Source organism: Bos indicus, chromosome 4 (assembly GCF_029378745.1).
Source record: "Bos indicus isolate NIAB-ARS_2022 breed Sahiwal x Tharparkar chromosome 4, NIAB-ARS_B.indTharparkar_mat_pri_1.0, whole genome shotgun sequence".
NCBI classification, from domain to species: domain Eukaryota; kingdom Metazoa; phylum Chordata; class Mammalia; order Artiodactyla; family Bovidae; genus Bos; species Bos indicus.
The window spans coordinates 54,925,460-54,942,346 of NC_091763.1; the positions used below are offsets into that span (position 1 = coordinate 54,925,460).

The window sequence follows — 16,887 nt, forward strand, 5'->3', positions numbered from 1 at the left end:
TAAATTTTCCTTTGTGAAAAACTTCCTGATTCCTCCAACTGAGTGCTGTCCTCATTCCTGTTCTTTGTTCTCTGGAAAATATCATATCCCATTATTTATTATAAAATTTATCACATTATAATAATTGCCTGCTGATGTATCTATTTCCATCATTACATTAGAGCTTCCTTGAGGTAATTATATATATACATATATAATTCATCTTGGATTTCTCAGTGTTTATTAGAATGTATGGCATATAGATTTCCCAATGTTTATTAGAACTTAGGGCATAGAGTGGGTGCTCAAGAATGACCTGTCTTAAGATTAAATAATACTAATGACTGACTATAGTATATATTTAAGGTACACTATTAATGAAGTATCCCTCCACAAATGACATATCCTTTTGACTTTTTAATTTCTAAATTTATACTAGATTTAAATTTTTTAAAATTATTTAGGCCCATAGTTAAAAACTTTGCCTTTTAACTTTGGAGGGGGAGGTACTTCAAAAACATTATAAGACAGAAAAATATGCATGCTTTATTAGAATTTTTATGACACTGACTTTTTTTTAAATTTTATTTTATTTTTAAACTTTACATAATTGTATTAGTTTTGACACTGACTAATGAGGAAAGAAAAGAAGAACAATGTTATGATAATGCTGATAAGAGGCAGACAGACAGGAAGAGTAGAAAGGACACTGTGCATTTATTCAGCACAATGACAGACACTTAACCACTAGGAAGACCAGTAAGAAACTCCCCTGCTCAAAAAGGACTCAGGGAAAAGAAAATCTCTTTAACAAGCGCTTCTAGGAAAACTGGTCAACCATGTGTAAAAGATTGAAACTAGAACTCTTTCTAGCACCATACACAAAAATAAACTCAAAATGGATTAAAGATCTAAATATAACACCAGAAACTATAAAACTCTTATAGGAAAACATAGGCAGAACACTCTCTGACATAAATCACAGCAAGAACCTCTATGACCCATTTCCCAGAGTAATGAAAATAAAAATAACAATAAACAAACGGGACCTAGTGAAACTTAAAATCTTTTGCACAATGAAGGAAACTATAAGCAAGGTGAAAGGCAGCCTTCAGAACAGAAAAAAAAATAGCAAATGAAACTACTGATGAAGAATTAATCTCCAAAATATACAAGCAGCTCATGCAGTTCAATACCAGAAAAATGAACAACCCAATCAAAAGTGGGTCAAAGAACTAAGACATTTCTCCAACGAAGACATACAGATGGCTAATAAACACATGAAAAGATGCTCAACATCTCTCATTAGAGAGTACCAATCAAAACCACAATGAGGTATCATCCCATGCTGCTCAGAATGGCTGCCGTCAAAAAGTCTACAAACAATAAATGCTGGAGAGGGTGTGAACAAAAGGGGACCCTCTTACACTGTTTGTTGGAATGCAAACTGGTACAGCCACTTGGAGAACAGTGCAGAGATTCCTTAAAAAATGAAATAGACCTGCCATATGATTCAGCAATCCCACTGCTGGGCATACACACCAAGGAAACTAGAATTGAAAGAGACACATGTGCCCCAGTGTTCACTGCACCACTGTTTACAATAGCTAGGACATGGAAGCAACCTAGATGTCCATTGGCAGACAAATGGGTAAGAAAGTTGTGGTACATACACATAACGGAATATTAGTCAACTATAAAAAGGAGCACTTTTGAGTCTGTTCTAATGAGGGGGATGAAACTGGAGTCTATTAAACAGAAAGAGACCAGCAATACAGTATATTAATGCATATATATGGAATTTAGAAAGATGGTAATGACGATCCTATATGCAAGGCAGCAAAAGAGACATAGATGTAAAGAACAGACTTTTGGACTATGTGGGAGAAGATGAGGGTGAGATGATTTGAGAGAATAGCATTAAAACATGTATGTTACCATATGTAAAACAGATAACCAGTGTTAAGTTCAATGCATGAAGTAGGGCACTTGAAACTGGTGCTCTGGGACAACCCAGAGGAATGGGTGGGGAGGGAGGTAGAAGGGGTGTCCAGGATAGGGGGGACAGGTGTACACCCGTGGCTGATTCAAGGTGATGTATGGCAAAAACCACCACAATATTGTAAAGTAATTATCCTCCAATTAAAATAAATTACTTTTTTTTTTTAAAAAAAGGACTCAGAGTATAAAGGGGAGACTAGAAATTTTCTCTAACATATTTCATTTCTACCATGACTGTATATAGTTCTGGGGCCTATCATCATCAACCATAAAGTTCTTTGCCTTTATTTTCAAATTTTCTAAAGTTGTTTTAATTAAACCCCTTAACTGTAATTGGTCATATAACAGATACTTTGGGTTTTGGAGTGGGATTTTATCTATACACACCCTGTAACTTAGACCAGAGAGCAATCCATTTGTCCGAATATATTACCTGAAACTAGAATTTAACAATTTAGATATTTTAAATGATACAATAAACACCTGTAAAACAAAACAACTTATCATTTCCTCATTCCTCTCCTCTGACTCACCCCACTTTTACATAATCATAATCTTGAAAATCAAGCTTTCTTGTTTACATGAATGATATCCTATGTATTCCTTGATAAATATATTTAGATTATTTCAATAGCTTTTAGCACAATAAAAAAGAACCTACTCTGATGCAATGTTTTAGCACTGTTCATTTAATATTATATGTTGCTAAGATTTATCCATATCATGGTATGTCTCTGTGTATTTTAAATCAATTTTGAGTGCTATGTATATTTCTCTTGTGGTATACCAAGTTTTGTGTCTACTCTTCCATTGATAAACATTTGGATTGGTTCAATTTTATGTAGTTGATGGCGATCAACTATCAACTGATAAAATTGACAGTCAATTTTATCAGTTGAATAAGTATAAAATTAAATAAGTATAAAATAGCATCTCCTTGTGGTCTTGATTTGCATTTCTCTGTTTTTTAATAACGCTGACCATCCTTTATATGCTTATCAACTATGTGCATTTTCTCTCCTCTCCTCTGATTCTATTGAAATGTTTGTGCTTTCTTATTGCATTGTAGAAGTTCTTTATATTTCTTGACATTTATTTTGTGTTGATGCTGTACAATGTAAGCATCTTCTCCCAGTTTAGCTATATTTTTCTGTTATAAAGAGGTCTTTCAATGAACAGAAGTTTTAAATTTTAATAGAGCTAGACTGATAATCTTTTTTTAATTTTAGTTTATTTTCCTTAATTTTAGTTTTTTTTCCTTCTTTAAGAAAACATTTTCTACTCTGAAGTCTGAAAAATATTCATATATTCTACTAAGAATTTCAAGGTTTTTGACATGTAAAGTCTTAATCCATCTGGAATTGATTATTGAATATTTATTGTGCTAATTTCACTTTTTTCCCATGAGGGTAGTCATTTTCCTTATCTCCGTTTACTGAGAGGTCCCTTATTTCACTGATGTCTGACATGCCACTTTTATCAAATACCAAAGTTCTAGATATGTATGGATCTGTTTCTAAGCTCTCAATACTTTCCTGTCTCAGTGCCAATATAATTGTCTTAATAACTATATCCTCATAGAAGTATTGAAACTACATAGAGGTGCTTCCTCTACTATTTCTTAGAAGTAGACCAGCTATTTTTAGTCCTTTATCCTTCTCTTTAGAATCATATCTTCAAATTTTGTGAAAACATGTTTTGAAATGTTGATTAGAAGTCAATTTGTAGATCAAATTTGGAGATACTATCTTCATAATTTTCCTATCTATGAATATGGTATATCTCTCAATATTTTCTAGGTCTTTAATACTTATTGATGCAATTCTATTCTTTTCCCTGTAGGAGTTTTACACATTTTCTATTAGTTTTTTAAACAAATATTTGATATAATACTTAAATTTCATCTATTTTGAATTCTTTTTCTTGTATTTACCTCTAAATCTAAGATTTCCCCTCTATATTTCTGTCTTTACATGTTTTTGTAAGCTATCAAAATAGTAATATCCACTTTGATACCTATTTGTCCTCACAGTGAGTTAAAAGCAAGTTCCTTTCCTTTTGATGAAATTATTTGATTCTGAAAGAAAGAATGGAATATGACTGGTGAGAGTCATATTCCATTTATATTCCATGAAGGCTTCCATATACAGAAGCCTTCAAAAGTATAAGTAATGTTCTAGTTCAGCAGAACCATGTCGGGAATTTGGTAAAAACAAAACCAAACCAGAAAAACCTGAGTTCTATGCTACTTCTAAGAGCTTGGCCTCTGTGATCTCTCTATTAGATTTCCAGAGAATTCTGATAGATACCAAGGTTTGAGAACCAAGGTTAACTCTTCAGATAGGTACTGTGTAAACAGAAATTTATTTTGTAATTATCATTTAAGTATATATATACATTAAATATTTTCTTTTACATGTAAAATATATTTCATTAAAATTTTTATGTAGTTCCTTTAAAAAAAGAAATTATTTTAAAAATTTAAGCATTCTAAAGAATTTAATAAGAAAAATGATTAATAACATTTTGTTTAGGCAAAAACATAAAGCTTTAATGATATTTTCCTCTACAAAGGAGATTTTTCAATATTGTTATTAGATGAAAGATAAAGAAAGAATACTTAAATGCTGTTTAATGGTTTATATATTTTAAAAAGTACATAGATTTTCTGGACATAGAGAAAGAAAAATGTGTCAACTTGCAGTTGGAGTCACAAAAATGAATCTTTGTATAATTATAGGTCTGATTAAACAATATAGATTATAGATTAAAACAGTATCACTTATGGTAATATAATATTTTCTAATGAAATTGGCTATGTAAAAACATTATTTTCATTTCGGGGCCCACTTCAAGGTAGAAAATAGTTTTGGCAAAGCTAAAATTGAGCATCATAAATGTTTACAAAGCTGAGTTACTTCTTACATGGTCAAGATGGAAGAATTTGTAATTTTCTTGTGATTTGTCAAAACAAGATTAGCCCTCTGGGGATTTGGATCAACACTGTCCATGCAATGAAAACTAGGTTCTATTATACAAATTCATCAGTCATTGTGAACTCTCTGGATTTCTTTTATTGCAGAAAAATCATTGAGAAAAGTCAGTAGGAGAAAATTCAGCTGAGATAGTACAAGAAAATGTGAATATTGGTCCAATCATTTCTGACAGACTGACTTGTGACATAACTATACACAAAGTGAGCTTTTCACTAACTATTTTCTTGCTATTGTAGTGGGCAAATTTAAATTCTTATACTTCCACAAATACACCTATAAACAGAATACATTTGAAAGGAAAAAGTATTTATCTTCCTCAACAAGTATGCAGAATATGAGATAAAAGCAAGTATAATCTGAATTATTTTAAAGAAAAAAAAATATGCTCCCATATGAATGACCAAAGTCTTGGCTGTAAAACTGGCCTTTGGCAATACACACATGAAGTCTTTAAACTGGGTATAAATTTAGCTGCCGTTTAGTTTCTGTTAAATTTGTTTGTTTTCTCCTTTTCTGGAGAGAGAGAGTTAATATTATGTCAGTTCAACTGGAAGAATTTTGAGTAAAATGGAACACAAAAAAATTAATAATTGGAACATTAGAAAGTAATTTCAATGACCACAACGGACTGTCAGTTCATAAAACTTCATCATTTAAAACAAGAGAGAAATATTTGGACTTTCAAAGTGAGAATTATGGGATAATCTAGATTTATATATATTTTTCCTTTGGCTGTATGTTTTAATATGAGTAAAATAATTTTATTTAGAATTATGGTATTGTGTAAATAATTTTTACATTTTTCTACAACTAATATACTTTATTGCATCATTCTAAGAGATCATTTTAATGAAAAAAACATACAAAGTACTGCAAGAAAATGTGAAAAGTTAAATAATATTTGTTTAGCTTGTAACTGGTTTGAATTTCCTATGATAAAAATGCTATACATTTATAGTCCCTGAAAAAGTGTAACATTTTGTTGTAAATTTAACAGTAAAGAAGAATCATCGGTAACATCAGATGAGAATAACTTTGAGAATTCAAAGGTTACAGGTAATATTTCTTTAATTTTTAAACAGAATATATTTCTTTTGTTAAAGCCTACAACTAGGACAATCTTACATAGGTACAATTATCTTAACTTTTCAGATACATATATCCCAACAATTGTTTGTTCTCATGAGGACAAGGAAGACTTGGAAACCAGTAATCAAAATGTAAAAGATGTAAACAGGGAACAGGATGAACGTAATGAAAAAGAATTAGAGCCGATGGTAAGTATTCTGGTTGCCAAGGTATTAGAGAAGATGAATCCATTTATGCTTCAAAGATGCTGCAATGTCTGCTTTTCAACAGCTTCAGCTAATATAATTTGCAAATGTGAAAGCATAGCCTATTCTGTCCTTGCGTCTCTGGCTTCATCAACAAGGCTAGTGATTTGATTTCAGTATGTTACTTCAGGTCTCTGCAGTGGCAAATTAATGACATTCATTTCTTATCTCTTTACCAGCGGCTCTGAGTAACAGTTTGTAGGAATTACAGAAGAGGTAGCGCTATCCTGATGTGCATTTCTAATCTTTGTGACAAGTGTACACTTATAAAATCGTCTGTAAAATGAGAGGGCTGGACTGGATGATTGTTAGGGTTCTGTCCAGTTCTACAAGTCTGATTCTTGCATTTAGCAGCTTTTTTTTTTTTTTAACTTACTTCCATCTTCATGAGAATCTCTAAGTTCTATATCATTGGAAAGTATTAAATTACCAAATGAGGATAAAATAGCTTGTGCCACAATTTTTAGACAGGAAACAAATTTAGAACTGTACAATTTAGTATTAAATTTGTTATAAATTTCACGCTTCGTGAACATTCAATCTATTTGGGATTTTTAGGGGGATGGTTTAGATAGCATTTTTATCACAAAGAAAGAAATAGGAGTAAATGAGTCACATAATGCAATTTATCCTTTACTGTATTTGGTTGGAGCTCATATCATTAGGATACATGGATTCATAATCATCAAAGATTAAAATGACATTTGCCTCTTCAAGTGTCATTGCTGAAACAGAAAAGAAATAGAGCTCATCTCTTTCCCCACGACATTCCACCCTTTCTATAGTGATATGGAAGCTGCATCACTAAAGTATGCAATTTACTTTGCTCCAACTTTAAGAAACTACAAAGTTGTCACCCACTGTGTGAATTCTCACCAGCTGAAAGTTAACACAGCCATTTTTTTCAAACCACAGAATATAATGAAAGGACTCTGAAAAATCACATACTTCACCAATACACCTCATTACAATGAGCAGGCGCAAATATAAAGTTTGTTTAGAAGTTACTGAGATTGTACATCCAATAAATGAACAGGGAGCTGTAATTTAGATGCTAATTTGCTCCATGCTGACGTTAATGCATAAAACAATGAAGCTCTATAATAGATGGAAATACAACCAAATCTGTGGAACCCACAGGCATTGGCTTACAAGACAGCTGTGCAGTTGACAAGTAACATGAGCCTTATGTGAGAAGAAGGGGAAAACGTAAGATTTGCATATAATTATTGAGATCATGCAAATGTCAGTTATGAGGAGAAAAAAAAACACAGGCATCTCACTGTTAAATCCTGACAGTTGGCATCACTGAAGAGCTCAAATACATTTGAGTACCAGTTGGCAGAGGGTCATTAAAACAGAATTTGCAGAGACATTAACTCCCTCACTTTTCTTTGAGTGACGTTTTGCTATTAATAGTTTGCAGAGGCTTTGCAGAAAACATATTAATAAGAGAAACTCTAATAGGGGCACCTACAGCAAGTGTAAATGCGGCAAGGGGCATCCAGGAAGCCGCTCTCTAATTGATGAGCATGGAGCTATCAATGTGTATATCCTAAGTGAGGAGAAAGGGCAATGACAAGCAGGAATGGTTGAATAATACAATGTGATATTTGGAAGCTGGGAAGGAGAGTTATTAATTTTGGCCCCTTTTCTTATTAATCTCATTCCTAAGTCATAGCCTACAAGAATCTCCCCCAAACATTCATCTTTCAGAATTTGTGCAAAATCTACAAGTGAAATGAATCAAGGAAATCTACCAGATAATTATTAGTCAAGTTAATGAAACCTATCTAACTTGCTTTGTATATTTAAAAACAATAAAAATCATTATTTTTGTTGTTTTTATCCCTTAAGATAAACCAACACTTGCTAAGAAGTACTGCTTCTGGAGATGAAAAGAATACAGTCAATTTCCCAAATAACGCTGAGAGGTTAGAGAAGAAGCAAATCCATGATGATGTATACACTGACTTGTTTAAAAGGCCTTCGTCTTCAAGTTCATCAGCAGAAAGATCCTTAAAGGGAGATTTTTACCACAAGGAAAAATATTTCTCAGGAAATGAGCACACTTATCCACCTTCAGAGGAATTTACTTCAGATACAGGAGAAATCAAGCTGTCATTGGGAAATACTAGTAGTGATGAGGTAGTACAATTACATATTGGCAGCAAAGAAGTACTGGATGATAATGCTAATCCAGCCAAAGGGAGACGCAGAGTGCAAATGTCTTGTCCCTCTGCAGACCAACTAATGGCAGACAACCTTAACAAAAAACTTGAAGGAGAAGCTAAAGAAATTGAAGTAAAAGATTGGGAATGTTTAAGAGGTGACTTCCGCTTGGATTTCCATTCAGAAAAATCGATAGAAAAAGGATCTTCCAAGAAAGATTATGGCAATGGTAAGAATGAGGAGGAGGAGCAAAAGATATATTTAGGTGTAAGTGAAAAACAAAGCAAAAGTTTTCAATCAGTCTTACATGACCAAGAAAGAAAGATGAGCCACTCTGAAATAAGTGTGGAAGGGATGGGAGCCAGTAACAGAGACCTAACTGCTCTGCCGAGTAAAGACACCAAAATTCATGACCAGTCAATCAGAGCAGATACGTTTCATTCACCAAGGACAAATCTAAGCCTGGAGGAAACTGTGTCAGCAACCTCAGACTCTGATCTCTCGGCTAGCAAAGGCACTGCTCTAGGAGGAATGCCTGGTCAAGCTGGTTCACCAAGAAATGCAAATGTTTTGAGGAATAAGTACCTTTTCCAAGCTGAAGAAGAAAAATCAGTTTGGATTAATCCTGAAGATCAGAATAAGAACACACAGCATAAACAAAGTTGGAATGTTCTGGAAAGTCAGGAAAGAGCAAGAGGGAGTAAGACAACTATAACAGAGCAGTCCAAAGAACAAGCAGATTGTGAAGACACGTGGGGGAAAAGAGATGACACAAGGAGCTTGAAAGCTAATCCTACAGAAGAATTGTTTACCTGCCAAGAAACAGCAAGCTGTGAACTGTCTTCTCTAGCTGATCATGGTATTACTGAGAAAGCAGATGCAGGTACAGCTTATATAATTAAGACAACATCGGAAAGTACTCTAGAATGCATGTCTGCTAGAGAAAAAGCAATAATTGCTAAGCTACCTCAAGAGACAGCACAAAGTGACAGGCCCATCGAAGTAAAGGAAACAGCGTTTGATCCACATGAAGGGAGAAATGATGATTCACATAATACCCTTTGTCAACGAGATACAGTAGGTGTAATCTATGACAATGATTTTGAAAAGGAGTCATGTTCAGGTATTTGTAATGTACATGTAGATGAAAAGGAGAAGGAAGAAACCATAGCTATATACAATCCTGGGGAGACACATGACAGGAAGAAATGTGTCATTGGGAATACAACATCTGGAGAAGAATCCTCACAGGTCATTACAGACAATCAAAAAGCAGCCTCAAAACTAGATTTACATTTGGGAATGTTACCAACAGACAAAAAAATATTTCCAGAAAATAGAGATCATGAGCAGGTCCAAGAATTATCAAAGAAAACAATTATAGATGTCATTATTCATTCTTCTTTAAACTCAGACACAAATAGAACTTCTCAGAATGGCTCTCAGGTTTCCAATCACCATGCTAAAAGTTCAGTGTCATCTCACGAACAGGCCACTACTACAGGGCATGCAATTACTACCATGACTCTCCAATCTATTTCTTCTAAATCAGAATATAATTGTAACCCAACAAGTGAAATCCAGGGTACTGAAAAGCACTCTCATCCTGCATCTCCACTGGAAGAAGTTTCCGAAAGTTCAGGAATAGTGACATCAGATAGTACAAAGGAAAGATGTATAGGCCAGATTGTCAAACAAGGAGAATGCAGTGTGGAGAAACCTCTAGGGCCAACGATTTTAATCAGTGAAGCTTCTGAGAACATAGAAGGGGTAAGGCATGAAAATGAAGGATTAATAAACTCTGGACAATCACTGTACTCTTCAGGCGACAAGGAATCTGACAGCCCTGCTTCTGATAGTCTCCCTGCCCAGGAAAGTCAATCTCAAAGTGAATCTCTGCTTTCAAAATACATCAACTCTAAAGTACCTTACTTCCTTTTGTTTCTGATATTTCTTGTAACCATCTATCAGTATGACTTAATGATTGGCTTGGCATTCTACCTTTTTTCATTGTACTGGCTATCCTGGGAAGGGGGAAGACAAAAAGAGTCTGTTAAAAAGAAGTAACCTCAGCACTATTATTACTCTCTCTTAAAAGATAAGCTATTTAGCCCCAAACGTTTGGATTGGTGAAAGAGACTATTCATTGTTCAAAGAGCCAGTGCAGTTTTTCTCTTGAAGGATCATTTAAAAAGGAATGCGTATGAAGTTTGCTCCTTCATATAAGTAATTATTCTATATAGGACCATTATATTTGGATCATTAAATACCTATATGAATATGAGATCTGAAGCACGTCAAGTTGAAATTAGGTACAGCTGTTGCTCCTTAGCAGGCTATGAAGTTTCAATGCTTCATGTCTCTTCACTACTTAAAGTGCCATTTCTTGCATTCATTTCTTTTGCAGTAAAGCTTCATTTTTTTCCCTGAGCGTATTTTTCCCTCTGTGGTTTTTAAAAATAGATAAAACATGGACAATGACAGAGGACTTTTTTTGGTCTTTGAATATTGACTATGAAATTTGCATTTACCACTGTATCATTTATCAGCACACTTTGATAAATCAAATCTTTCAACTTTAAGTTCATATTTTTAAAAACAACATCCAAGCGTGGATTTAAGTTGAAGAAACACATTGTGTACCTGAATAACAATACACATATATACGTACTATCTCCTGCATACCTACAAAATCAGGACATTTGTAAGCCAAATTTGACAAAGATCAAAACAATTAAGAGATGATCTTTCAGTTTTGCAAAATTTGGGGGATGGCCTTTCTATAAGCAATATTTTTTCTCTTTTAAAGGAAGATTGTACAACACAGTTGAACAACTTTGACATCAACTATTATTCAGAGTTATAAATTTAAATTAAAAGTTCCACAAACATTGCTTCAGAATGAATTTGTACCTATAAAGCATAAAGCATTAAATGATAATAATTAAAAAAAGATTTACAAATGGACTACTCGGTTTTTGTTTTTTGTTTTTTTGTCTTCAAGCAAATTTTTTAACTTTCCTTACTATAAAACAATAAATTATTCCCCAAGGTGCTTTAAGAGAATAAACAACTAATCGTTGGTAATAGTCATTATATAGTTACCAAGTTGTTAAATGATATCTCAAATTTTAAAAAGTCAAATAGGCAGACAAGGAGATCTTCTGATAGAGAAATGAATATCCAATATACCAGTGACTGGTTGCTGCTATTAGCTATGGCTAAGTATGTGAAATAATGGAATTAATCATTTTAGTCACATAGGTATAATAAAAATATTACTATACAATCAGTTTCAACAACTATTTATTAAATGACTAAAATATGCAAAATCTTGTGCTTTGTTCTACAGTAGAGCACTTCCTTTGATACCCCAAACAGCTAATCCTCAGGAAGGAGGCATTAATAAGTAATTTGATGCTTTTGACTTGGTCAGAAATATGGGACAGAGTCACACTGAGGGAGCCCATTTGGGTGATTTCTTTTTAACAGGAACTTCTTTCATAGAGAATGTAACATTGATCTTCAGAGAGAAAAGGTAATCTGTTTATTAACCTATGAAGGTAATTCAATGACTAACACTTGTATATACCATCCCACACTCCTAAGAAACATGCATGTATGGGAAGACAACACGAGAATGAAGCATTTAAACTGACTTTCATATGGTAGTAGATAATTTCCTTAATTTTCTTAGGTTTAAGATAATATTCTTAATTTCTTAATTAGGTACACAACTATTTCCAAATCCCCTAATTGCATGCTTGACTCAAGTCCCATTGAAATTGAATGCTTGACTTTAACTTTTTAGTTGAACAAATACAAACATCCTGAAGTAGAACTGAGGGCAAATATTTGATTGTTTGAGAAAGCATATTTTCATTAAATACAAGTGGGATACTGTAGGCTGTACTTAGAATATTATCTCTAAAATTGCTCTCTTGATAATTTTGTTGACAGGTCTATATTACAACAAAGTTAAGGTTAGCATTTCTTCAGTTCTGAATGACTTGGTTTTTGCATTCTACCTTTAAGAGTTTCAGTCAATATGCAGTGTCTTATTAATGCAAAGAACACTATATTACTTATGAACACAGGTGTCTGAACTGTAACTATTTTCTTATACATAAAAGAATGTAACGTCTTTAATCTCTTTTATTTGACTTTAACATTAACTTACTAAACCTTGTCATGCATATTTGCAATACTACAAAGAAGTTTCCAAGGACTTAAAATATGTCATGTGTACTTCAGTGCAGGCAAAAAAGAAATAATCGGTGGTTTAACTGATTTTCCAATGACCACTTGTGAAGAACTGGAAATAAAATCATAAGAACCATGAAACTATTGCTAGGTGGAGGGGAGGTAGATTTTTGCAACCCATTTTGGTCACATCACTATGTTGAACAAGAAAAGTGGATCTCAGGAAGAACCGGCAGCCTCTGGTTAATAAAGATTTTACTCTGAACTATCATAACAAGGGTCACCTTTATAAGCTTAGCTGCCTTCATCATGTCCCCTCAAGTATTGGTTAAGAGCCAAAAGAGGATGTGGCATGAGAATAAACAAAAAGAAGTGTATTATTGCACGTCTGTTTCTTTAGTGGGTACGAAATGTGATATAATAACCATCACCTTTTATCTTGCTGGGCTGCTGTCTATTAGGGGCAAAGTTCTAAAAATTAATTGATGAGTCAAGCAGGTATAGGTAGTACAATTAAATACCTTTAAAAAGTCACATCTACATAAGCCACCAACATCTCAACAAACTTTTCAATGTAAGAATAAATGAGCCAATGAGATGACATTCATCTCTCAACCTTCAAGAATATTGGCTTAATACTATATATATATATATATATATATATACTATCATCATTTTGTAAGAGAGATAGGATCATTTTTTGTATGTTATCATAAACCAATCTTCTGGTTAAATGGAAAACATAAAAGTATCTGGAGTAGATACAGGGAAATACATAAATTTTTTCCCAGATAGCACTCAGCATACTTTCTTAGTAATTTTTTAGTCATGGAATATTATTTTATATTGCCAGGCCTGCTGTCTTTATTAGGCTCAATTTTTGCATATAAATTTTGGCAAAAAAGCAAACAAAACAAAACAAAAAACTAGCAGGAGAACTAGTGAAGATGCAGGCAGGAGAGCAGCCACCCCAGAGTCAGGTCATCTGCTGAACTCTGAAACCTTTAAAATTTTCAGAGTGAATACAGAAATTGAACTAGGCAATAAAGATGGTGGTTTGCTAATTAAGTTCTGTCTTAGCTGATTCTGTGGAACTGAGGAATAGGATCTACCGTGATTCTGCAACAAGGTAAGAAAGAATAGGGAAGCACATGTTCTTCCAACATCTACACAGCTGTACTCCTACATAATAGAACAGCTTAAAAAGTTACTTTTATTTATTTAATTAATTTGCTTAATTTTTTTCTATTTCAGAAATAATTCATAATAAAACTCAGAGATGTAAGTTACTTTTCATCTTTTAAAAATGGATTCAGTCACTAATAAAATATATTTCCATAATTTTACCCAAACCTCTTTAAGAGCTAATCAAATTTTCACTAGCTTTGAACATGTTTTACAAGGAATGTCATTACTATACTGTGCTAAAACCTTATTAAGCAAAAAACTCTTTAAGAAGTTCAGTATTGTTATTTGTGTCAATTCTATATTTGTTAGATACCTACATACTACCTTCATTTGTCAGACATGAAACAATGTATTATATGAAAATTTAAGAAAAAATGAGCTAAGTCTTTTCCTAATATATTCAATTCTTTTGTTCAAGATAATAAAGAGTAGCATGGGTAAGTCAAAAGTGAATTACAGAGAAATCATTTTTGTTTGGCTGAGATGACACCAAGACCGATTTTGCAGCATACTTCAATGTCTAGTTAAGTTACTGGTCTTGGTTGGAATCAGTGCATTGTCCTTATTACCTCATCTGAACCATGCAGCCCTAATATCCATCGCTCTTTGCCTCAAGTTTTCTGTCAGTCAAGCAGCTCACACTGTCCCAAGGACATGCTGTGTTCATCTGTTCCTCTGTGTCTGCTCATGTACACCCCTTTGTCTAGAAGATTTCAGTTAGCTTTCCTCCTCTCCTCCTTCCCAACTCTGTACATTTTTCTATGTACTACTTTAATCCTTTTGAAGTCTTCTACTATTTCAGTTGGTGGTATCTCTTCATTTTCAGGTCTCTTATGACACTAGTTGTTGTGCATGCACTAGTAATTTGACTAATTATCCTAACTGACCGCCTGTTTATTTAGGAGAGGAACATGACTTCTTCCATCCTATCACTTCTCAAGGTCTAGTTTGTAGGAATCCATAGTCAATACTTGTGGATAGAATAGAACTGTAGCAATGTCTTTTTCCTATCCTATCCCTGAAATGCGGACAGGATATTCTGACATCTGATTAGCAAAGCTAAAATGTTTTTGTATTAATAAGCTACCAAATACAATGTAGAAAAAGATAAAGAAAATGTACCTACAAGACAGAGTAGTGCAGTGGATTGGGGATGTGGGAAAGAGAAAAAAAATCTTTTCTCTCATACCTCTTAGCAATTAAATTGTTTTTTATATTAATTCTTCCTGGCACAGGAAACATTCCCTTCATTCTATTTCATGGGAAATATTATATAATTTGCTAAAAGAATAATAATGAATACCGTAATTCACTGGCTAATGTGAAAACTAATAGAACAAGGCGTGTCTTCAAATAAAGAAGCTTAGTAGATTAAAAACCAACAGACATCACAAGGTATAAAGTGTAAGAAACTCAATCTTCCCATCTGCTGCCATGCCCTTCAAAAATGGCTGATCTCTCAATTTCACACCTGTTCTGCATGTCAACTTTTAGGATACGCAAACAGAACAACTAGCAAAGATAGTAAGTGGATTTTTTAAATGGAAACATTTCCCTGATTAGCAATGAGATTATCTATATATAACTCAAACACACACACATATGCATGCACACATACACACACATAAATACACATATTCTAAGATCTAATAAATGACAGTAGTGATAGTAAATGAGTAAACAGTCTACTAATATCATATGGGGTGATATAGTAGTGAATATAATATAATATATAAAAGGTTTATCTTTTCTTTGAACAGACTCATTCTATTATATTTAGATATGAAGTTAATTTTATTGATTGATTGATTGATTGATTTTTGGCCATAGTACTCAGTATATGAAATCTTAGTTTCCCAACCAGGGATTGAATCTGTACCCCTTGTATTGAAGTGTGGAGTCTTAACACTAGACCATCAGGGAAGTTCCTAAATATGAAATTAAAATAACACAAAGCTATGCCTGTTTAGCAGGTAGAGTCTAAAGGAAAGCAGTATATGGCCTAGAAATGTAGTAGCAAGGCATTTAGCAGCCTAAGACCATTAGACCATTTTTTAAACTCAAGATTTTTTTTAAAAAGCCAGATACATGTCTAGTCTATTGTAGAATTCATCAATATTATGCATCAGTTGACTTGGTTCTGAGTGGAAGCAGATTTAAAATTCCCTAAAGATACACTCTATAAAACATAATATCAAACAACAGAGACAGCGGGTTTAAAAAAATCACTATACAAGGTTAGAAATTCTCTTTGTAAACACTTAACCCATAACCCACTTTTAATAATTCTATGTAGGTAACTTTTATGTACAGTTAACAAAAATTTTTAGCATAGAGTATTTATGAATATATCATACATCTAAACCATTTTTATACATATAGTCTACAAATGATATTTGCTACTACATATTAAGTAATTCTTCAGTTTACCCATAAATCTTTGGGAATTCAGTTGTAATTTTTCATTACACCTGAATTTTCTGTGTTTAATGAAACAATTCTAAGCCCTACCTAAGAAAGAGAATAAAAGCTTAAGAAAAGATAATTTATTTCCTATCTTCACAGATATGAACACGTATATTTTAAATACATCTTTACTCTTTGAAAATTGGAAATAAAAATAAGAGATTATAAATGTCATTCATATTTATTTCATAGTCTTTAGTGTTTGAGATCAGGCATATTTTAAGCCTTTTTTTCCTACCATTTGAATTCTTTGGCCTACATGATCTTACTCCCATGTTTAAATTAGTATTTAAGTGCAGCATGTTAATGTTTTATTACATGAATAAGTAAAGAAATCAGTTGTAGCCTGAATCTTTGAGTATAACATCTATATTTGTATCTTTATTGATCTATGCGTGTGAGGTTCAACTTTTAATGATAATAAGTAGTAATAGTTATAATGACTATTATTATTACCCTATAATAGCCAACTCTTGAGTGTTAAATATAATTGGGCACTGATTTAAGTTCTTTATGTGAAAAACTCATTCATGTTTTACAACTTAATG

At 33.0% G+C, this 16,887-nt stretch overlaps 1 protein-coding gene across 2 annotated transcripts in view; it reads left to right on the plus strand.

Annotated features, from left to right (window-relative positions):
* PPP1R3A (protein phosphatase 1 regulatory subunit 3A) overlaps window positions 1-11,449 on the plus strand; it is a 40,622-nt gene extending 29,173 nt beyond the window's left edge. For both annotated transcript variants that reach the window (XM_019958739.2, XM_019958740.2), the window contains 3 exons: window positions 5,974-6,032; window positions 6,129-6,253; window positions 8,168-11,449. In XM_019958739.2, coding sequence (XP_019814298.2) covers window positions 5,974-6,032; window positions 6,129-6,253; window positions 8,168-10,549 — 2,566 coding nt within the window. In that variant the 3' untranslated portion in view covers window positions 10,550-11,449. The remainder of the gene's footprint in view (window positions 1-5,973; window positions 6,033-6,128; window positions 6,254-8,167) is intronic.
* Window positions 11,450-16,887: the final 5,438 nt, after the last annotated feature.